Genomic DNA, 22,114 nt, shown 5'->3' on the forward strand with positions numbered 1-22,114 from the left:
GAACGAAGGACCCACATCTCAGTGGCAGCCTATGGCTGCTCCAGACACCAAACACCTCATGAGAATTATGCCCCAAGCACCACACTGCTCAGCTTCCCGAGCTACCACTTGTGTTTCCCATTCAGAGCATTCGGAGGAGAGAGTACTTACAGTTTTATTTCGTAACCGAATAATATCGGACACGGATCCAGCGCCGCAGTACTCCATGACGATCCACAGGTCTGTGTTCTTAAAGTAGCTGCCGTAATATTTCACCACATGAGGGCTATGAAACGTGAAAGAAGGAGAACAAAGGGTCAAATACTGGTGACCAGCACAACTGAATAAGCGAAGGCAGACAATACTGAGGGCTCCCTAAGCAGGTTCTAAAGATTCAGAGATGGAAGTGCCACTGAAGCCCTGACCAAGCGTTCCAAACCAGCCTGAATCTGCAAGGGACGACTGCAGTCCTGCAAGCCTCTCCTAGCTGAGGTGTCCATGTCACCTGCCACAGAGGAGGTTCAGGGAGCTAAAACGTCTGAAAATAAATCCTGCAGAAACAAGGAGCAATTCGCTTTCAGTCTGGTTTTGCTCCCTGAACTGTGGCAAACAAGTAGGCACGGCATCAATGGAATGAGAAACAGGCCATGGCAGTCCCTGGAAAGGCTGCTGCAGAGCGTTTGAAACCAAACAGAAGGATTAAATAAGGTCAAAAGCTGGAAAATAGCTATTGTGGTCATTATGAGGAACCTTCTTGTTTCTATTATTCAGTCCAGAAATGCAATGTATTTTAGGAATTCAGTACAACCTAAATCTTTCTCATATAGTCAACTACTGGACTGCCCAGAAGGCAAAAAAAGAAGTACAGCATAATCAGAATGACCACTTATCCTTTGGGAAAGGTAAAGCAAAAAAGCTAACAGAAAGAACCTTTCTGATTTAGTGAGGACAAAGCTAAAGAACAGAAATGTGCTTAATCTAAGCTCTGCCAAATATTAGCTAATCAAGAAGTTCAAGACTAGCAAAATTGAGAAGCCAGCGTATTCTTTAATGTTTTAGAAGAAAGTCTGATGCTCTGTTGATTCACACAGTAAGACTTTACAAGAACAAATTCTTGTAAAGTTTCATTTTCTTAGCTGCCACCAATTATCTTCACTTAAAGATAGTGAGAGTGAAGAGCAATAGAGTGAATGACTAGGAAGATAGTTTTATATTGCTGATGTAATTCAATAATGCCTCAAGTCCCTCAAAATAGCATTTCTTGAGGCTGGACCGAAATCATAGGAAGAAATTTGTATGTTTTAAGCTTTCAGCCTAGGAGATCACTGACAGAAAGTCTTCTGCAGCCCTTGCTCTTATCCAGCTGAGCCCATATAATGACTTTTCCCATAAGAAACATGCAAAGACAACCAGAGAGCCAAACTTCAGCCCATAAGTTATTCTCAGCATGCTAACATCAGCAGACAGCTTGTCACGCGCTGCAACCTGCACTCTAAGTGGCACTGTAAGCACAGTTCTGCCACTTAAGCAGATAACAACACTGCGCACATGCAAGAGCAGTCATGCATTAGCAGCTCTCACCCACATGCCCCTCAAAAAGGAAATAAAACAAAAGTCTCCCTCCTAACAGTTTTCTATACCAAAGCTTGTGTGCAATTCACCACCCCTTAGGACAGAGGAACTGGTCTAACACGTAACCTCAGTACTGCTGCCCAGAAGTTACAGTGCATCAGGAGCACTGCAGGAGCTGCTCACACGCTTCGCTCTGTGCTGGCAGCAGGTGCAAGGTTATTTCACTTAGTTAGCTTAATGCTCTCGCATTGCAAGCTAAGTTGTTGTTGTCTTACCTTCACCTGGGTTAACACTACCCAAACATGACTCAGGTGATACGGGGTAACTTGACTGTACATGTCCAGCCTTTCAAAAAACATTGAAGGCAACATCATCGCTTTTATGTGACATCACGCCAGATCACAGTCAATACTTTTCTTTGCATACTGATGATGGGTTTTGCAGTATACATTTACCTGTCACACTGCTGCATTATGGATATTTCCTTTATAATCTCTTGCAGGTCAGACTCCACAGGAACCTGTTTGATTGCAACAACTTGACCCGTCTCTTTATGAATAGCTTTGAACACGCTGCCATAGGAACTACGAGCAAAATATTCAAACAAATGGTGAATACAACGATATTTTAAAAACACAAAAAGCATAATAATTGCAAGCGCAGACTTGAGAGGAAAAAACAGATTACCCTCCTGCTAAGATAAATCTTCAATTTATTTAAACAATCAACCCACAGCTTGCATACGCTGTAACAACACGAATAACCAGCAGCATGCTGAGATGGACAGGAAGGAACCAACCACCATCACGTGCCCACAGCTTTGGAAGAATCCAATAAAACCAATTCTCTCTTTCTCTGGCATATGGCACTGCTGAGCAACAGAAAGAACTATGGTCAGACAGCTTTGCTCACTTGTCAGACACTGTTTGCTTTATTTCCACTGTCTTACAGCAGCTAGGAAGAATTCCCACTCTGTTTTATAAACGAAGTGCTTAAGGTGGCAAACATACTACTCATTGAGTGCTCCCAAAGCAAGCAGCCCTAGGAGACAGAAGCTGCTTCCCACCACACAGACGTTCTACAGAGGTACCAGGGATGAACTACAAGGCCTCGAGTCACTGCAGCTGCTATGCTACCACATACTTCTACGGTAACAGGATCATGACAAAAGTGAAAAATCAAAGCCCATTGAGCACATATTAGTTGCACACATCTGTTCTTTGATAAATGTACTTTGGGCACATTGTCAAAGAGCACATACCCTTCTCCAAGCTTCTCCAATACATCAAATACCTCTTCAGGCTGTTTGGTTAAGCTGTCTTCATCTAACTTCTTCAGCTGCCTGCGTACATAAGAACAGAGAAATTTCACTTAATTTTATGGCAGTCTGGGCTCTACTGAAACAGAAAAAAATGCCACTTACTTAAACTTACAAAAAGGCTTAGTACAAAGTAGGTTGATTATCAAATAAGTTAGTTTCTCATCATCAGAAGACCAAATGATTGCGTTATCTAATAGCAAAAGAGGACTGAGAATTACAGAGCACAGGATTTGATCACAGACACAAATCTACAGTTCCTCTTTGCGGAATGCACTATGGGACCTGCATGCTGGTGGCCAAACCCCAACACAGCACAGCAGTCTCTTGCAGTTATTGACCATACCTGGTAATGTTCACAGTCCTGTATGGAAAGTACATTACACTAAGTGCATGCAGAAGGGAATGTAGCCTTCTCTGATGTGTTCCATACATACTGTAAAACATTTGTTGGAAGGAGGGAGGCAGTACTGCACGGATCTCACTTGTACATTTTTAATGACATTAGTTCAGACACTGGTTTTGTGCCTGGACAGATACTGCACAAAAAAGGAAGAGCCAGCGGGAAGGGTTCTGTGAGCCCTCGCTTATCAACCCCCCCCTTCCCGGTAAAACTTTATGGAGATCCCACACACTAAAAAACAACTACATTTGTTTCAGTTCACTCTGCCACGCTGACAGCTGCACACCAAGAAACTTCCTAAAGCAGCTGAGCACTGTATCTTTATTTATTAAAGGTGCCATAAATCCTACGAAGACAGGCTGAAGGAGCTGGGCTTGTTCAGTCCGGAGAACAGAAAGCTGCAGGGAGACCTCAACGCCGCCTTCCAGTATTTAAAGGGAGATTATAAACAGGAGGAAAATCAACTTTTTACACGGGTAGACAGCAATAGGATAAGGGGGAATGGTTTAAAACTAAAGGAGGGAAGATTTAGACCAGATGTCAGCTGGTGGCACAGGCTGCCCAGGCAGGGGGGGGATGCCCCGTCCCTGCGGGAGCTCAAGGCCGGGCTGGGCGGGCCCTGGGCAGCCTGACGGAGCACGGCATGCAGCAGCCGGCAGCCCTGCTCACGGCAGCGGGTTGGGACGTGCTGATCGCTGAGGCCCCTTCTGAACCCAAGCCGTTCCATGATGCTATGAAACGTGTTATAAGGATATACAGGACAAATACATTAAGAGTTCTGAAAACACGCCATTTTGCTGTCAAATACAGATCGCCGCTCCGCACAGACCCGCTACTTTCGCTACCAAACGTGTACTTTTCTGCCCTTTTTTTCGCAGCCGCCAGGAAGCACCCCCGGCGCACAATGGCTTCCTGCAGCGAAGGAAACATGCCGGCGAGTCAGGAAGTGGCGAAACGCCGAGCGCAGGAGGCAGCCGCTTCCCGCAGCGCTACGGCCGCCCGTGCCGGAGCGGAGAGCCGAGCCGAGCCGAGCCGAGCCGAGCCGTGCCGTGCCGTACCCTACCGTGCCGTGCCGGAGCGCCGTGCCGTGCCCGCCCGCACACCGCTGCTCCCGCCGGCCCCAGCCCGCCCGCAGCCCGAGCACAGCACTGCAAGAGACGGCTCGGCTACCTCCCGTCCGCGCGGAGCCCCGCACCGCCGCCCTCAGCCCACAGCCCCGCTCCGGCACCCCTCGTCCCCTCCTCACCGCCGCGGGTTCCGCAGCTGCACCGTCTCCATAGCGCCGCGGGACGGCCGCTCCCAGCCCGCTCCCCTCACTGCTCCATCGCAGCCCCGCGCCGCTTCCGCCCGCTGCCGGAAGTTGCCCGCCCCGCCCCGCCGCGCGCGGCCCGAGATGGAGAGCGCCAGCGCTCTGCGCCGCGCCGGCAATGAGGAGTTCCGCCGCGGGCAGTACGGGGCGGCCGCCGAGCTGTACAGCCGCGCGCTGGCGGTGCTGGAGGATGCAGGTAACGCGGGGCGGGCGGGGTGGAGCCGGGCCGGACCGGGCCGGTCTCGCTTCACCTCTCCTCACCTCACCGCTGTGTGCCGCGCAGGGGAAGCCGCCGCCGAGGAGCGCAGCGTGCTGCTGGCCAACCGCGCCGCCTGCCAGCTGCGGGACGGCGCCTGCCGGGGCTGCATCGCCGACTGCTGCGGGTGAGCGCGCCGTTCTGGCCCCCTCTAGAGCGGCAAATAGACCGCTCCGCTGTGGCTGACGGGCATTGAGGTCTCAGGAGCAGCCCCAGAGCTGCAGCCCTTCCTTCCCGGTCGCTATCCAGGAGGAAGGAATCCCCTTCTTTGCCCTTCAGTTCATTGTGGTAGGAAGTGAGACAACAGCTCCCCCAGTTTGGCACTGCTTTATGTGAGCGCAGACCTTGCCCGCTCCCTGCTCACGGCACACGTCCCGTTAACGGCGGTGGGGAACTCTCTGCGGTGTCACCGCCCGCTGTCACCTTCTCTCTCCCCATCGCAGCGCGCTCAGCCTGACCCCGTTCGCCATCAAGCCCCTGCTCAGGAGGGCGGCTGCCTACGAGGCCCTGGAGAGCTTCACGCTGGCCTACGTGGACTACAAGACCGCGCTGCAGGTGGACTGCTCCATACAGGCGGCCCACGATGGGGTCAACAGGTAACCCCGACTGTGCCCTGCTCTCTGCCTCCGAGCGCTGCAGTTTGGTTCGCTGCTCCAGGCTGCCCGGAGGGTGCCCTGTCCCTGGAGGTGCCCAAGGCCAGGTCGGATGGTGCCCTGGGCAGCCTGATGTAGTAGGGGGCAGCCAGCCCGCAGCAGGGTTGGAAGTGGATGAGCTTTAAGGTCTCTTCCAACCCGAGCCTATGATTCAGAGTCCCGTTTTGTTTCTGCAGCGGTGTCAGGAGCGTGCTGTGTCCTGAGCACATTAACAAGATGGCTGAGGCTCTGACGCTTTGTGCAGAGGGCAGGCTGGGTCATGCTCCCTGCATCTGCTGACGCCCTCGGCTCCTTTTAGGCTGCTGACACATGACAGAGGGCTGGGATTGGTTTATTGCTTTGCCCAGTACCTGATTTAAAGGAAAAATTCTAGTGTTAAAGAACTTAAAAGAAAAAACTAATGTTCTGTGCATTGTGCCCCCCATGAAGATGGGGACTGCAGACTGCTGGAGTCATTTTCTCTTCCCGGAGGTGTCTGATTCGCTCCACTGCTCGCCAGGCTGAGAAGTGATAAACATCCCCTGCCCAGCTGAGCACTAACAGTCCCAGCCCTTGTCCTGTGGTAATTTTGGCCCTGCTGACAAGAAGGCACACTTCTTAACACTCTGTCTGTCGTTGAGATAAATGTATCTAAAGTTGTTAGTGGGGAGATGCTGTCCTCAATACGAGCCAGGTTAAAAAGTAGCCCCCCCAGCTCCTGTGCTATCAACCAGCAGGAGCGTGACCACCAGCCATCTCTTCCAGGATGACCAAAGCTCTGCTGGAAAAGCATGGGGCGAACTGGCGCGAGAAGCTCCCACCCATCCCCACGGTCCCCATCGATGCCCAGAAGAGATGGAGCGTTCCTCCTGCAGGAGCCCCCACAGGAGGTGCTCCCCCTGGAAACACACCACGGGGAGACCCAGGTGAGAGCCCCTCAGCTCCGCTGCCAGCCAGGCAGCTGCCATGCCTGCGTGGTGTCTGCAGCTGGGGCTGAGAGCTGCAGGAACCTGGGCTGCCTGCTTGTTCTGGATCCTTTGATCCGTGTCTTGCCTCTGGGATGGGGCTATTTGCTTTCTGAGAGACTGCTCTGATCTCACCACTTCTATATGTTCTGTATTTTTTCACACTGTTTCCAGACCAGACCGCTGCTGCCATAGAGAGGGCTCGAACTCTTAAGGAAGAAGGAAATGAACTCGTGAAGAAAGGAAACCATAAAAAAGCAATTGAGAAGTACAGCGAGAGTTTAAAGCTCAACCAGGAATGTGCAACTTACACCAACAGGTACTGCCCAAGTGCTTTTTGGCATGTTATAAAAGCCACCTTGGTACTTCTGACACAGCTGTCTGATGTTTGTCCCAGACAACTGAATTAAAAAAATAAGCAACAAAAACAACAAAACACCCACACACTTCCCCCAGGTACAATCTTCCCTGTAGTTTGTGTAATGTTCTTTGATCAGATTTTGCAACAAGCCCTAGAGCCACTCAGCTTGGGACTGCTAGGGGCTTCCTCCCTTTAATGCTTGTCTGCCAGGAGTGTGTTATTTTGTGCAGTGTCTGCTGTCCCATGAACCACAAATTGCACACTGCTGTACTCAGAGAATACTTCTAAGATGAGGAGAGCATGTTCCAGAGGGGTAGAGCTAGGAGCATGCAACCTTGAAGCACAGGCTGCTCTGGCTGTTGCTGTAAAAATGCTCTTTTTTTTTTTTTTCAGACTGAAAAACTGTTTGCTGCTTTTTGCTCTTTTTAACTGAAACAAGCATTGAGCTCTAAAAGTAAGATTCCTTAGCATAGCAGGATGAAGGCTGTTCTAGGAGCCCAGCTTTGTGCTGTGGTTAGCTCTCTGCGCTGCAGCAGTGGATGCTGCTTTTCACCAACGGTCTCTAACCAGGTGTCTGTATTGCAGAGCTCTCTGTTACTTGACTCTGAAGCAACACAAGGAAGCAGTCCAGGACTGCGCAGAAGCTCTGCGATTAGATCCTAAAAACGTTAAGGCGTTCTACAGACGTGCTCAGGCACTTAAAGAACTGAAGGTAAGTCAGGAATTTTTGATCAGTTTTCAGGTAGGAGCCTGTTAATACCCTTTAGCACACGTTTTAGAACAGCTACACTGACGCTGGTGCTCAAGACCGACTGTACAGAGGGAGTCCCAAGGCGTTGTGTTGCCTTGCCTCTGTCACTGGGTGGTAGTTCTCCAGCAGGAGCCTTAGACTACATTTTACATGCACTAACATTTAAACATTCTTCTTCTAGGATTACAAATCAAGTATTGCTGACATCAACAGCTTGTTGAAAATTGAACCAAAGAACACAGCTGCACTGAGACTACTGCAAGAATTGAACAGAGCCTAGGGTAACCAAGCAACAAGGAAAGCTTTTTCTGCTGCAGAAGGAATTTTCTCCCTTCTGATGTTGCAGGGACCAATCTTAATGCAGGATTGGTACTGAGATCCATCTTTAGTTGCTGCTGAGATGTGACATGTTCTGTGCCACCACAATGAATGTTAAGATAATAGTTGGATACGGTTTGTGTATCTGGCTCTGAGATCATGCAAAGTTTCCATTCACTTCCTGAGAGAGAGGCATATGGGTGAACATACCTGGCTGAAGCCAATGTGCCTGTACTGCTGGCCTCAGGGACTTTATCCACTCGGCCAAGATGCATGTGAAGTGGCTGCTTTTTCTGAAGAGTTACAAACTGAGAGTTTTTTCAGTCCTTATTCAGATGACAGTTTTGCTGCATTTGTGCTGCTATTAAGTAGGGTTGCTAAAGGGCTGCTGCAGGGAATGCTGCAGTTCCTTGAGCACTGCATACCACTCCTAGAACCAAGTCGTTGTTACTTGCACAGGGTTGAGCACGTTCCCTCTCCTACCTGATGCCTGCTGGCCTTCAGCTGAGATTCTGCTGCATAGTGTGACTGGGCAGGTGTTTACAGCAGCAGCTTTCTTTTATCTTTAATTATTCTGCACATACAAGAAAACCACCAGCAACTTCAACCTCCCTGGGTGCACTGTGCACTACGGGCAGGTTAGAGGTGCTTGGGCATTTTGCAGCTATTTTTTCTCATTGGTTTTTGTTTAAAGTTGAGCTTGTCTGTGCCTTCTGGAGCAGCTGCTACAGGGTGTTACAGGGACTGGGGGACTCAGACACAGCCCAGTTGAGTGCTGGCTTACTACTTCAATGCATGTTTATACTTTGTTTTTTTTCTTATGGTATTGATGGCACTGACTTAATCTACCATTTTAAGAGATGGTTGGAGTTATTCTAGGACCTGTTGGAACTGTTCACATTAAAATAATGTTTATTTTCACTCTTGGAGTACGTTTTATATGGGATGGAAGGCATAGGGGAACTGGGACACTTTCATGCTGCTTTATTTCATTCTGTTGCCACTTTTTTTTAGTCACGATACTGGATAACACTAGGTGTGATCTAACAGCAACTTACAGTAATGATCCCAGCTGTTAGTGCTCCAGGCAGATGTTCCATTGAAATGAATTTAGAAAGCAGGCATTACTAATGCTGTTACACTCCTACAAAGACTTCTTATCTTGGCCTGACACTAAGTAGCTCTTTGTAAGGCCTAAAGTTATATTCCATCACCTGCAGTACCATCAGGGTTTGAAACAAAACCTCCCCAGGGGCAGATTCTGCTTCATTCAATCCCCTCCTCTGAACACTGTATCTCCACTGACCCTGCATCCAGCATTCCCCAGGCAGTTAGCAAGGAAAGTGTGATGGATTTCAGGGTGGGAAGCACAGGCCAGCTGTACACAGATAAGCAGAGGAAGGTCTCTGAGTACAGGAGGAACTGCCTGCTCTCAACTAAGAGCTATCCTTTTAACATCCCTCTGTGTTATCAGGGCTGGCAGATACCTGCACTGTTCCAACCACAATTCATTACAGTGCTTCTAAGCAGCAGCAGTCGTTATCTCTTTCTCCCCCTCTAAGCACAGCAATGCCTTTTTGCTTCCTTATCTCTAAGACTTTACTGGGGAAAGTGCAATACCACCAAGTAGACACAGATCAAGCACAGCACCACAATACCATGCTTCAAGCCCAGGTCTCTTCTGCTCCTCTTTCCCTTTTGTTCCAGCAACGGTGCTGCTGACTGCACAAGATATTTTCCAGGCACACAAAGGTGTTGCAACCCACACGGGCAGTTGGAAAGTGCTTCTCACAGAGGCACACCTTCACCTACCTCTTTCAAGTGCCACAGCAACTATTCCACACTACACTCCAGACTTACATGTGTGCTGCTGCCTCAACCTGCTGAAGCCTCAGACCGCCCTGAGGAGTTCAGCCAGGGAGCTACTCTGAGAACTTTCCAGCATTTTCCTGGGCTCACAGGTATCCAAGTGGCAAGTTTACATTTTCATGTAAAGGAAAGATTCCAGTCTTTGCTAACGTCCTTTCTTTGGCTGTTCTATATTCTGCTCATCCTGAATTACCACTAGCTGTTTTCTTGAAACAAAGACTTCCAGCGCTGACAGTGATGCAATAGGCACATCCCAACTGGTATGCTACACCTGAAGGACTGCTTCAGACTCAAACTAGGCAACAGTTGAATGAATTTCACCTGTACAATTCCATCCCAGCTCCTAATATACATCTCCTATATGCAATGTGCATTTTCTCCTCTAGAGAAAAAGTGTAACAGCTTCCAGCCAGTTACACATTGGGGAAAAAATAACTAAGAGGAAGTAAGCATCTCACTGATAACAAATTGTCTAAGTAGTGCACAGCTCAGGCTGTGGCATCCTCTATGAAGAAAAGAAATATTTAAAGAGCTCAGAGCAGGAAAGAAGAAAAGCCTCAGGGAAGAGTCCCAGCTGAACAGAACATTAGCCATGGAAGAGCAAACGTGTAAGTGCTTCTATTAACATGCTGGAAAGAAAACAAGAGGTAGGAGTGATGAATCAGTAGTGAGTGGAAGGGAGGGTGTGATACAGCACAGAAGGAAGAATGAGCCAGCAGTGCCAACACACAAGATGGGCTGAAAGAAGGTGGGCTGTGCTGATGGAGGTGTACTCCTGTGAGCTAAAGGAAGCAGTCAAATAAGGTCAATATATTGACTGACAAGCCCAAGTATAACTCTAAGGAAGCACTAGGCACAGAAACTCCACTCCTGAATGGAGAGAGTGGAGCATTAAGATCAGGGTGACTATAGAAACTGCAGCATGCTCCAGGAGAGGCTAAAAGCAGACAACAGTAATAATAGGTCTCAGCAACCTCCATGCAATTATCAGTGTTTTCAGGCCCCTCAGCCTGAAAATACATGGGAGAAGCAGCTTTTGATTTACAGAGTTTGATCCACAGTAACTCAAGCTGGGTCTCATGCACCACAGAGCCATGCACAGTACACTGACAGGCAGAAGGTTCTCAGTCCCAGTACTCCTGCAGGCATACAAGCTCTATTACAAAAGCAGAGCTGCAGAATGAAGCAGTCTCTTAAAAGAAGGAAATTTAGAAGGGCTAGCTAGAAAAGATAAAGTCCAAGTGGATGGTGTCGAATTTGCTTAAAGCTACCCTCCTGGAGAGCAGAAGGATCAGAAGAGCTGCTGCTGAGCACTCTGTGTAATCCTACATGGTGCTTTTCCTGTCCCTGAGGCAGCTCTCAGGACTATCACCCTGCCAACACCACAAGCCTCAAGCACCAATTGCAGCACCCCTACATGTGTCTCTCCTCCGGCATGAAACCAAGACAGTATTTGCTGCCTTTCTGCAAAGGAAGCTAACTCATGCTTCGGAAGTGGAAGCATCAGTTCTTTATTAGCAGCAGCTACAGGAACAAATAAAACTACAGAACCCAATAAATTCACTGAAGTGATGATTCATCTGCACTTGTCATTTCCTGGGCAACCGAGTCAGCCTGAGTTCCACATTACATTTCACAAGATGTTTTCAGAAGAGAAGAGAATTAACTTCTACAGAGGTGCAAGGAGGAAGTGGTTCTGCAAGATACACAGTACACACAAAAAGCAGGATGGGGCACTGAAGGCAAACCAGGGTCAGCGTAAGGTCATAATTCCAAAAGCAAGGTGAGGTGAGGTGACTGCTGCTGTTCTCCAAAGGCAATGCTCTTGAGGTTCACTCTCAGTCATGAAGTCTACAAGAAACACAAAGAACCCACACACAGGATTTTCAACCGCTAGAGAACAATTTAATCCAGACAAGAATTCACAGGTCAGCTCTGAACTTGGATTAACACACAGTTTCCTTGTGATTACAAGTCAAGAAATCATCATCTTCAAAGAGGTATGTGAGAGTCCTAATTGCTTACTAATGAATCCGCCCCACACTCAGCTCCAACATTTTAAAAGCTTATCTGCTGACAAGGTTCTGCAACGACAGTGGAGAAATCCCAGGGAGGCTGAGCCAGTCCTTCACTGGACACATAGAAAAGCAAGACCCTTCCCTGTCTTCCTTTCTGGCAGTATAGTTGTTACTGTCACAAACACGTGAGGAAATAAAAATAACAAGCACCACACAAAAAAACACCACACACAGAATTGTGTCTTTGCAGTACAATTAAGTCTTGAAAACAGAGGATGAATCGTGATTTAAAAAGTGAAATACTACAAACATTCTTCCATTGCTCGTCAAGCTTCACTTGGCCTGGACAAGAAACCCAATCCCCAGGCTTCAGCGTCACAAGCCACAGACCCCGAGCCGACGGCAGCTCCTGCAGCAGCTCTGCACCTACCCAGGCTCACTGCAGGAACGCGGCCGTGCTGCCCTTGTGCGACGCCTCAGTGGCCTGGTGTGCCTGGAGAACAGCAACTGCTTCCTCAATCTGAGGAGAGAGCACATTTGGGGAAAAGCTGAGTTGCTCCAACATGGGAGCACAGTGCACAAGAACTGCAGTAGCCTAGTTTCCACACAAGCCACGCTTCCAGGGGGTAAAGAACTTACATAAATAACAGTAAATAATAATAACCCAAGTCTGCTTCCTGTGCCAGAAAATGGATCAGCCCACAGACCTCTGGTGTCTCCTCCCTCAGGAAGGGCTGGGGCATTTCTCCTTTTCAGTAGGAGTCACGAGTGGCCAGAGAGAGAACTCAAACTTCTCCTTAAGTTAAGCTGCTTGGCACTCCCAGCAGAGCCAAGGCTCCTCCAAAAAGATGGCAACAGGATGGCAAAAGTGAATCCTGCCTCCAAGCAGGAACAAGGATATGCAGTAATTCATTTTCATTGTTTTGATGGGAAACAGAAGTGAAACATTCACTAGGACTAAGCCAAAACTAAATAGCATTTAGCCATTTAATTGTCAGGAGCAACGCTCACCCTGCTTTTCCCCTCTCGCTTCCTATCCACCTCCAAACCCAGAGCTTGGCTGTGCTTTCAGAGAGCTGTTCTGAGCTCCTCCTCTTGCTGAAGACAGGCAGGCACACTATCAGCTTGGGGCTCTTTCTGTTTTCCTTTCACTATGAAAAGCAGCTGCTTTATCTTTTTGTGGTATCAAAGTCCTTCGCCACAGCCAAAGCCATAGCTCTTGTCTAGCATTCGCAGCAGTAATACTTCACCCTTAGGGACACAATCTGTTTGGACACCGCATGCCCCCTACCTTGGAGTGCAGGGATTCAGGGGACTCCAGCAGAAGCAGCAGCTCTGAATTGTCAATCTCCAGCAGCATGCCCGTGATCTTGCCAGCCAGCGAGGCGTGCATTGCGTGGATCAGGGGGTAGAGCCGCTCACCTGCCCAAAGCACCAGAGAGGATGTCAGTGGAAGTCCCCCTGCACTCCCAGCTCTATGCCTCCCCTTTTCCCTCCTCAAACTGCTCCTCTCCCAACCCTCTGCTGAACCCAGGTGGGACTGGCACATGGAGGGAAGGAAATCATCAGGTGAAGTCAGACAGCTGCACAGGACAGCACAGGCAGGATGGAGCTGTGCCTCTCCTGCAGAGCCTTGCCAGACCCCACCCCACTGCTAGGCAGTGAATGCAGACAGAGAGGGAGTTGCTACTTCCATATCCTCCCAACACAGCCTAGATTTTTTTTCAACCCCTCCTTTTTAAAGCAACATAATATCAGAGAAATCCCACAAGGGCTTACAGCTTCTTCTGTCATCTATGTCTTCCCTAGCACACGCAAGTCCACTTGCCCATGCACGCATAAGCAGGAGGATCTCTGGCAGCAGGGACACCCACCTATCATTTGCTTCTGCTCCTGCGGAGGGGCTGCTGCAAGCATGGATGCCGTCAGGGGCTCCTGCCCTTGGATATGCACAGCAGGTTCTCCCACCTGGGTGAAGAAATACAGAGAAGAGCAGCAGTTAGTATGGAAGCAAAACACGAGCTGGCATACAGGTACAACACTGGTCCTTGGATGCAGTGGGGGCATTTTACCCTTCAGAGCTACCAGCACAAGCTCTGACACTGCCTGCTTGCATCCCAATGGAAGCTTTTGGGGAGACCAGAGCCAGGCAACACACCTATACTGCTGCAGGATGAGCATCTGGAGCTCAGAAGGGCATTCCATTACACCAGTTAGGACTAAAACCACGGGATACCCCACAGCCAGGTACTACCTGCTGAGCCCCAGGTGGCACACTGCCCATCGGCTGGATGTTCCTCACAGCCAGGGAGTACTTGTACTGTGGGGCATTCCGCAGGCTGGGCGAGGAGGGCACCCGGGCATTGACTGTCTGCGTCCCAATGTTGGCTACAACAAGGAGGGAAGAGATTGTTAAACACAGGCATGGAATTGGGTGAAACCCCTGCGTGGGCTCAAACAGCCTCCAGGACAAAGGCAGTGTCCCCAGGATGGGCACTGTCCTTGTGCCCACCAGTCTGTGCAGAGACACCCACATCTTGACCTCCCCCCCTTCCCCTGGCGAGCAGTGTGGCAGGCCGTAGCTCCAAGCAACCCTGACACAAGCATGTTTTACTGGAGTCAGCCTCACAGTAGTTCACCTGCAGCAAGTGAGAACCCCTGCTTCAGTCTGAGCACCAAGCCACATCTGCACCATCATCTTTAATGAACACATGCAAGGAGCAGCATCTAGCAAAACCAATCTGTGTATCAGAGATTTGTTCCTTTACCTGATAGGCTACAACTGTCCCCAAAAGTTACACACTTCTCTTCTGTATGCACTGCTCCAGCCCCATCACCACCCAACCTCCTCTCTGAGCAGTCACGCTATCCCACGCACCCCAGGGACAGCCAGCCCCCATGCACACCCACTGTGGCAGGACCTGAGTCAGGTTCCCGTGGCACTCACCCACTCTCTGCGCCTGGGGGGGCACACGAGGCACTTGGGTGGACGCCTGTCTCATGGTGCTGATGTTGGACAGCAGGCGCCGGGGCTGCACAGCAGCCCTCAGGATGGGGGTGGCTGCAGGGTACGCTGCTGGAGAGATGGAGCACAATTAGTGAAGTTTCTGATAGAAAAAAGCATGGGAAGATGTGCTGGGAGGTGGCCGTGGTCAGGGAAAGCCTCTGTGGTTAGCCTGAGCCCCAGTGCCTGCCACCAGTGAGCCCTATGTCAGGACACTGCACGCTTCTCCAGGTGACAGCTTCCCATGGCCACATGCTTCGTGGTGTTCTTTTAAGAGAGTGTTTTGGTCCCTGAACCAGCCCAGCTGACAGAAAGGGACAGATGGATGCACTCACAGGGAGGCCGGGAGGGCTGCGCACTCCAGCGAGTGGCAGGACGGACAGGGACAACTGGGCTGGGGCTGTAGAAAGCAGCTCTGGTTTGCGGCTATGGGAGGAGAACAAGTTATCTGAGGTGATCTGGGAGCTGATCTATATCAGACCAGCAGGGAGCAGAGCATCTCAGCAGCCAGGTAAACCAAAGATCTGCTTCCAATCCTACCGCCTGTGTTTCCTCCAGCAAGTTCAAATATCTCCTCCCCAGGAACATCTTCTGCACTTCTCCAACCCTCCTGTCTCCCCTCATTCCATTAGGAGATTCCATCTCCACACTCAAACCCTTCCACTAAACTTCTTGGCGATCCAAGGAGCAGCCTGGGGCTACCAAAAACCCAGCCCATTGCTGGAGCACCTCAAACCAGCTTTCCTGCACATCCTGCCACTGACTTGGAAGCTGGGCACTGACACCAGCCAGCACTTGGGTCTCCGCAGAACAGAGATGTGCTCCTGGGCCCTACCAACCAACCCCAGCTCCTCCTGCCCACAGCAAATTCAGGTCCCCACGCAAGGTTGTCCACAGGGGCTGAAGCAGGGACTCACCTGAGGGATGGGGGGGAGGAAGTACCCTGGGGGAGGTTGGAAGGAGCCAAGGAAAGGGCCGGGCAGGGCCCTCATGGTGGCCAATCGCTGCATGTACTGGTTGGTGAGAATTGCTTTCCGCTCCTCTTTCCTTTGTGCGAGTGCAACATAGAGAGGCTTAGTGCTTACAATCCGTCCATTCATTTCCGTCACGGCCTTGGTAGCCTCTTCTGGAGAGGAAAAACATACAAAGCCAAACCCTTTGCTGTGGCCACCCTCTGTCATCACCTAAAATTGGATTAGAACAACACAGCTAAGTCCACAGATCGGCACAGCCACCCACAAAGCACAGCACGGTCAGGGCCTCCCCTGCATGTGGACAGCGGGACAGGGGCACCCCATGGCACCCACACCCAGGGTTGACAGGTTGGCATAGGATTCTCCCGCCCGTCCCAGCCTTTCCCAAGGAAGGAGAGCATATGCCTGGGTGAAAACCACAGGTGTGCTAAGTGCAGAGGCCAGAGGCCAGGCTAGCCCACAATCTGTGACCTCACTTAGCCCTGCAGGACTCAGCAATGCTGCAGCATCTGATGCTTGCTCAGAAGCAAGCAGTGTTGCAGCAACATCACACTGGCCCTGAACCATCTTAGCAGCTGTAAAATATTCAGAGTGATTTGGCTTTAAGGGGCCACATCCTGCACTTCATGGGCTGGGATAACTCAGCGAAGTTACCAAGACTTGCTGAATCAGAACTGGATAAAACTGACACATCCTTCATGCTTGGCTTGAGATACAAGCCATCAGTATGGAACTACATTTCAACAGGACAATCATCCCAACCCCTTGCAAAGGGCTGAGCAGCCAGCCAAGCCCAAGGACCCTCAACCCCTCACCTTGGCACTGGTGATGGTGCCATAAGGAGAGAACTCCTTCCTCAGTCGCTCATCATCTATCCCATCATCCAGGTTCTTCACATACAGGTTGACCCCCTGCAAAGGGGCAGAAAAGCAGCTTGGCCTCCTCCCAAAAGTAGGTTAGGATTCCAAGATTGAAATAACAGCTTTAAAAGCTGTTATTTCATCAGCAGCTCAGCCAGCAGGTGGTACAGCCCAAAAACTCTCCAGAGAGATCAGTGACTCGAAGAGGAGCATGTGCTTTTAAAAGAGCTCAAGAAAATTCCCAATTTTATTTTTGGAAAAAAAAAAAAAGCAGACCTATTTGTTACCCAGGGCTTCGAGCTCTTTGCTGATAATGCTCCCCTGGATGTTAGGGAATAGTGACTGGATCTCTGTGTGGTTACCTGTATTGCAGAGGGTATGCCTGTGGTGTGAGCCTGCCTGAGGGAGCATCCCATTTCCCCCTTACCTGGTACCTGCTCACTCGCTCCTGCTTCATCTGCTCAAATTTCCGTTTCAGCTCACTCTGCCGCTCCAGCCGCTTCTGCGCCCGGCCCACATACACCATCCGTCCATTAATCTCCTTTCCATTCATGTCAGCTACAGCCTGCCAGCAGAACGCAGCTCTGAGCCCAGCAGACCCCTTCCCCGCTGCCCCAGCCCCACAGCAAGCGGAGGTGAACACAGAGCAGGAGGAGCTGTGCCCTCACAAAAGTCCACACACCCCCACCCAAAAGGCTGGCCCCGTGCAGGTGCCAAGCCCACACAGTGATGCTGGCACCATGGCCAGCGGGGATGTCAAGCTCCCACCCCAGGACAGAGGAGACCTCAGCGGGTGACCAGAGACAGCAGCAGGCAGCCAAGCTGCCCACCAGCTCCACATGGAGGAGCTGCTTGCCTTCTGGGCTTCTTCATGCTTCTCGAAATTCACGAACCCAAACCCCTTGGAGCGGCCAGTGTTGTCCATCATGACTTTGACACTCAGCGTCTTTCCTGTAAGAGGGAAGGAGAGCATCTCTCTGAAGAAGGCTGCCCAGCCAGGGCATGGGAGCAAACAAAGCCACCACAAGACATCAGCCCAAAGAGAAGACTGGGAGGCAGCGGGGAAGAGCCAAGCAGCAGGAGAAACTGCTGGATCCCTGCTGCAGTGCGGGAAAAGGAGGCTGTGGGTGGCCAGGATGATCCCTCCCATCCAGTACGCTGCTGTCACTGCTGCTGGCTTTTCAGGTTCTTTGGCCATGAGTTCTCATCTCCTTGATGCATCAACACACACATCAGGTTCGTACGAAGGACACTCACAGCTGAGCTGAGCTTGCACTAGCCAAGTATGGTCCATGAGCTGGCATGGCACCAAGCCCTGCTGTAAGAGGCACCCCCCAGTAACGGACTGAACAGGGAAAGCCACTTTTGCTTTAAATTCAAACTCAACATCTCTTCTTCCCATGGCTCCTAGAACTAGACAGCAGGCTGATTTCAAGACAGTTTCAAAAACAAAAAAATTGTTACTCATAAATCTAAGGAAACCAACGCTTTTCTTGGGTCACTTAATAATATCCTCCATCCTAACAGGAAAGCACACACAGCATCCTGACAAAGCAAGTCTCTGCAGCCCTTTGGCCACGTAGTGTTTTAAGCAAAGCAGGTCACAACAAGAGAAGGGCTCTGTGTTTCAGCAAAGCATTCCCCATCTCTCTTTGGGGTCCCCAGCTCACCTCCCGGACATTTCGCTATTTGGCTTTGGCAACCGCACTCACCAAACTTGGAGAATATTTCCCGCAGCCTGTTATCATCCATGTCATCCCCAAAGTTTTTGATGTAGACGTTGGTGAACTCCATCGCCCTAGCCCCAAATTCTGCCTCACGCTCTTTGCGGGATTTAAAGTGGCCAACAAACCTGCAGGAAGCAAGGAGAGGACCATAAAACCTTCTATGTCTTCTGCAGAGGGAAAACAAGAACAGGCTCATCTGTCTCGGTACAAGCCAGGAGCACAGCCAGGGGTGTCATCCCAAAAGACACCTAGAAATGCCACCACATTGCAGCTCTCCTCCTGCAAGGCATCCCCAAGCCCTCTGGCAGCCACTTGCCACAGAGAGGGACGTAGCCCACAAGATCTGAGGTGATGTAACATCAGCAGAGGGCTGCAGAATGACAAAACTTCTTCCTCCCCCACATTATACGACTCCAATGCAGAAGACTGAGTACCAGCCCTGCTTTGCGGGCATTCATTACACTGTCTTAGCAGTAAAACGCAGCCCCAGGTCAGGTTCCTTCCCCATCATTAGGAAGGGCTCCAAACCACTATCATGCTGCCATCAGCAAAGGCTGCAAGTGGCTCCAGCTCTGTAAAGCAGAACTGCATTGCTCAACTGGGAAAGGGAAAGAGGAGCTAGTGAGGGCAGGAAGCAGCAGCCTGAGCAGGGCACACATTAGCTCACAAGCAAGCACCAAGCTGATGGAGGAGCAGTGCCAAGGCAGCCCCAAGGCAGACTTACACCTTGCGGTCGTTGAGGAGCATCCCGTTCATGGTCTCGATGGCCCGAGTTGCTGCTTCTTGAGTCTCAAAATGAACAAAGCCATGGCCACGGGATCCATTTTCATCACAAACCACCTACAAAAGAAGAGCAAGGGAAAAGAAAATCCACAGACACTGGTTTTCTTCATCCTTGCACAAGTAAGCCTCAGGAAAAACCACCCTTCTTTCCAGAGCGTTCACCCTCCTGACAGCCCACTCCCCATGCAGCAGAGCTGCATCCAGGTGTTTGCAGGCAGCAGGCCAGGGATTGGGAGGAAGAGATAAAGGGAATGTAGGAAGGAAAAGCCTCCCCACCATGGGAAACATAGAACTTTCTGGCTTCCATCCAGGCAAGGGGCATGAATTCAAAGGAAAGTTAGGAAGTGAAACAAGAAAGTGAATTTCAGCTGGTTTTAACACACTGCCAAGAATTTGGGGAAGCTCTGCATGCAGCAAGTCCCCTCCACAGCAGCACAGCCACAGAGATGTACCTTGCAGGACAGGATGTTCCCAAAGGCCGAGAACGTGTCATACAGGGCTTTATTGTCAATGGAGTCATCCAGGTTCTTGATAAAGACATTTCCAACCCCCGACTTCCTGAGCCCAGGGTCTCGCTGGGACCACATGATTCGGACAGGTCGGCCCTTAATCACTTCAAAGTTCATGGTGTCCAGGGCTCGCTCAGCTGGCAAAGAGTGAACATAGAGGAGAGAGGATCATCAGAGGGACAGACTCCTTCCATGTCCTAGAGCCCCTGAGACAGGTGCAGGAATCAGGGATACTGCTGGGCAGTTTCTTAAGCCAAATAAGGCAGACAGCTACAGCTGCTGCCAGAAGCATCTGGCAGAAGAGCCTTGCCTTTTAGGCAATTCTGCCATTCAGTGCAGTACTGCTGCAGTCAGCAGGGCGAGAGGGGATGTCAGCAGAGAGAAACTGGGAGAGGAACCTTACTTGTGCTTGGTATAAGCCAGTAGGCAACCAGCTGCCCAGCAAAGGGCAAGAAGGGGTTTGGGTGCCCTTCTCAAGGAGCTCAGGGGTAGGAGACTTGCAAGTCCCCTTCCTCTTGCCCATACAACCCCAAAGCCCAACCACTCCACCATCTCCCAGACCCTGAGCAGATGTAGGGTCACGGTCCCACAGGAGAGTGCAGACTGGGATTACTGACAGCCCAAACCAAGCACGTGCAGGGTATCAGCATCCCTAACAGCTGCCACCCCTGCTCCTTCTGCACCACCGTGAGCCCCAGGCGAGGGGCAGCTCCGTAGGGCTGTGTTATGGAGCTCACCATCTGCCGGCTGCTGGAAGTTTATGTAGGCATAGCCCAGCGATCGGCGCGAGGCCACGTCCCGGCAGACCCGGATGGACAGGATGGGCCCCGCAGGTGAGAACTTCTCATAGAGCATGGCTTCGGTCACGTCCGGGTGGAGGTCCCCCACGTAGAGAGAGGCCAACGGGTAGCCGGGGCCACTGGCGTTCATGGTTAACTGCAAAGCTCAGCTGGAGAGGGAGACAGGCTCACAGCACGGGTTGGGGACCGCAGGGAGCAGTGACAGCCCCATGTTGGAGCTGGCCCGCTGCAGGGCTAGGAGATGTGCCATTGCCTGCGGGAAGGCAGCACCAGGGGGACCCTGGGCTTTTCAGGGACATTTTGCTAAGAGAAAGCCACTCCAGAGCTGCATCACAGCCCCCAGCACAGCTCGCTGCAGGCACAGGCTCGGGCCTTTCAGGGCTCAAACACGAAGAGGGAAAAAAAAAGGAGTTTCCTCCCTCTGGAAATAAGCAGCCCTTTGCCAGCAGACCTCCACGCCAACCCTGCACCAAGAAGGGCCCAAAGAAAGGAGCAGCACTTTGAGCTGCTCAGGAGCAGCACGTGAAACCACCAGCCAGCTGATGGGAACAGCAACCGCCCTAAGACGACGCAGCCCAACCCCGGGCTCTTCCCTCAGAGCTCAAACACCCCCAGAGCCGCACGAAAGCGGTCTGCGAACACGGGGAGGTGCGCCAAGCAAGGCCTCAGCCACGGGCACAGCAGAACCGAGCAGCAGCCCCAGCCCCTCCTCGCCAGCAGCCCGAGCCCTCAGACCCAGCCGGGCCGCCCCGGGCCCAGGGCAGCGCCGCAGCTCGGGAACGACACAGAGGGGAGGACCCGGCCCGGGGCTGAGCGCTGCCCGCGGGGAGAGCTGAGAGGACCCGCCCAGCTCCGCTCCCACACTCACACCGATCGCTCCGGCGGCTCCACTCGCAGCACCGCTGCGGCCGCGGCCACCGCCCGCCTCTTCCCGCGGCGGCGCCGGGGGCGGGGCGCGGCGGGGCGGGGCGAGGTGGGCCGCGCCTTCCCCGGGCCCTCCCCGCCCTCCGCCTGCTGCCGCCCCGTCCCGCCCGTCCCCGCCGCTGGGCGGCGGGGGGGGTGAGCTGTGCCGCTGCCGGAGCCGCCCCTCACACCCCCGCCCCGGGAAGGGCGATTCCCGCGCTGCCGCAGGCGCGCTGCCAGCTGCCCGCAGATAAAGCCGCGGTGACGGAGCTGCTCAACCTCAGAGCACGAACCGGGAGCCGCCGTGGCCGTGCCCTGTAGGGCGCCTCGGGCGGGCGGCAGCGCCGGGGCGGAGCAGCGCCGATAGATCTAGTTTGAGGGATTGTACTTTCCCCAAAAGATATTACGACTCGAGAAGCGCTCCCTCAGCTCCTCACCGCCGCTCTACGAGCAGGAGCAGGCAGCCAGCCCCTGAATCTTTCCTTTTTGGAGCTGACGATGTCGTTAGTGTGAGCGATGGATTGAGAGCTAGCTATAAAACTATTTAACAGCACACGCAGCTCTGAAGGCAGAAGAAAAGGACAAAGCAGCAACCAGCACAGATACCAAGAAGAGTGAATCATGAGAGCCGCGCTGTGGCTCCTACGTTTCAGCACAGCCCCGCGGCAGCGCTCCCGGGCTCAGTTCGGGCCTCGAGCCGAAGAGGCTCTCGGAGCGCGCGGGGCGTTTGCCCGGGCCCCAGCCGGCCTCCTCAGCGCCCTCCCACAGCGGGTCTCACCGAAGGGCCGCTCTGCTGTCCGTGC

General features: G+C 51.8%; 3 protein-coding genes across 9 annotated transcripts in view; 1 reads left to right on the forward strand and 2 right to left on the reverse strand.

Annotated features, from left to right (window-relative positions):
• Nucleotides 1-4,640, reverse strand: part of STK4 (serine/threonine kinase 4) — a 40,207-nt gene extending 35,567 nt beyond the window's left edge. The window contains exons 1-4 of the mRNA XM_021416515.1: nt 4,519-4,640; nt 2,813-2,893; nt 2,007-2,135; nt 151-265 (exon numbers count right to left, since the gene is read on the reverse strand). Coding sequence (XP_021272190.1) covers nt 151-265; nt 2,007-2,135; nt 2,813-2,893; nt 4,519-4,550 — 357 coding nt within the window. The 5' untranslated portion in view covers nt 4,551-4,640. The remainder of the gene's footprint in view (nt 1-150; nt 266-2,006; nt 2,136-2,812; nt 2,894-4,518) is intronic.
• TOMM34 (translocase of outer mitochondrial membrane 34) lies at nt 4,619-8,785 on the forward strand. The gene is made up of 7 exons (XM_021416516.1): nt 4,619-4,777; nt 4,865-4,964; nt 5,281-5,433; nt 6,235-6,395; nt 6,609-6,753; nt 7,381-7,507; nt 7,728-8,785. Exons 1-7 carry the CDS (start codon nt 4,666-4,668, stop codon nt 7,824-7,826), a joined length of 897 nt encoding a protein of 298 aa, XP_021272191.1. The 5' UTR covers nt 4,619-4,665; the 3' UTR covers nt 7,827-8,785.
• PABPC1L (poly(A) binding protein cytoplasmic 1 like) lies at nt 11,228-21,355 on the reverse strand. Of its 7 annotated transcripts, none has more exons than XM_021416686.1 (15): nt 20,346-20,538; nt 19,552-19,745; nt 19,041-19,156; nt 18,302-18,441; nt 17,446-17,540; nt 17,017-17,154; nt 16,545-16,640; nt 15,673-15,939; nt 15,091-15,181; nt 14,699-14,827; nt 14,006-14,139; nt 13,626-13,719; nt 13,043-13,173; nt 12,182-12,271; nt 11,228-11,584 (listed from the first exon to the last, which is right to left on the reverse strand). In XM_021416686.1, exons 1-14 carry the CDS (start codon nt 20,536-20,538, stop codon nt 12,188-12,190), a joined length of 1,902 nt encoding a protein of 633 aa, XP_021272361.1. In that variant the 3' UTR covers nt 11,228-11,584; nt 12,182-12,187. The 7 variants fall into 7 exon arrangements, 5 of the variants coding, with proteins under 5 accessions (XP_021272361.1, XP_021272363.1, XP_021272364.1 ...); XM_021416688.1 differs by lacking the exon at nt 11,228-11,584 and adding an exon at nt 21,279-21,355 and having other exon boundaries at nt 11,617-12,271; nt 20,346-20,557; XM_021416689.1 differs by lacking the exon at nt 11,228-11,584 and having other exon boundaries at nt 11,617-12,271; nt 14,699-14,824.

Source organism: Numida meleagris, chromosome 19 (assembly GCF_002078875.1).
Source record: "Numida meleagris isolate 19003 breed g44 Domestic line chromosome 19, NumMel1.0, whole genome shotgun sequence".
Lineage (NCBI taxonomy): Eukaryota > Metazoa > Chordata > Aves > Galliformes > Numididae > Numida > Numida meleagris.

Excerpts from the sequence above, each read along its gene's own strand:
- TOMM34 (XM_021416516.1), top strand. The coding sequence starts at position 4,666 with ATGGAGAGCGCCAGCGCTCTGCGCCGCGCCGGCAATGAGGAGTTCCGC. Across the intron at positions 4,778-4,864 it reads GGCGGTGCTGGAGGATGCAG|GGGAAGCCGCCGCCGAGGAG; the intron begins GTAACGCGGGGC and ends TGTGCCGCGCAG. Across the intron at positions 5,434-6,234 it reads GCCCACGATGGGGTCAACAG|GATGACCAAAGCTCTGCTGG; the intron begins GTAACCCCGACT and ends CATCTCTTCCAG.
- PABPC1L (XM_021416686.1), bottom strand. The coding sequence starts at position 20,538 with ATGAACGCCAGTGGCCCCGGCTACCCGTTGGCCTCTCTCTACGTGGGG. Across the intron at positions 16,641-17,016 it reads AGCGAGTGAGCAGGTACCAG|GGGGTCAACCTGTATGTGAA; the intron begins GTAAGGGGGAAA and ends GCCCCTTTGCAG. Across the intron at positions 14,828-15,090 it reads GCAGCCCTCCCGGCCTCCCT|CAGCGTACCCTGCAGCCACC; the intron begins GTGAGTGCATCC and ends CCATCTCTCCAG.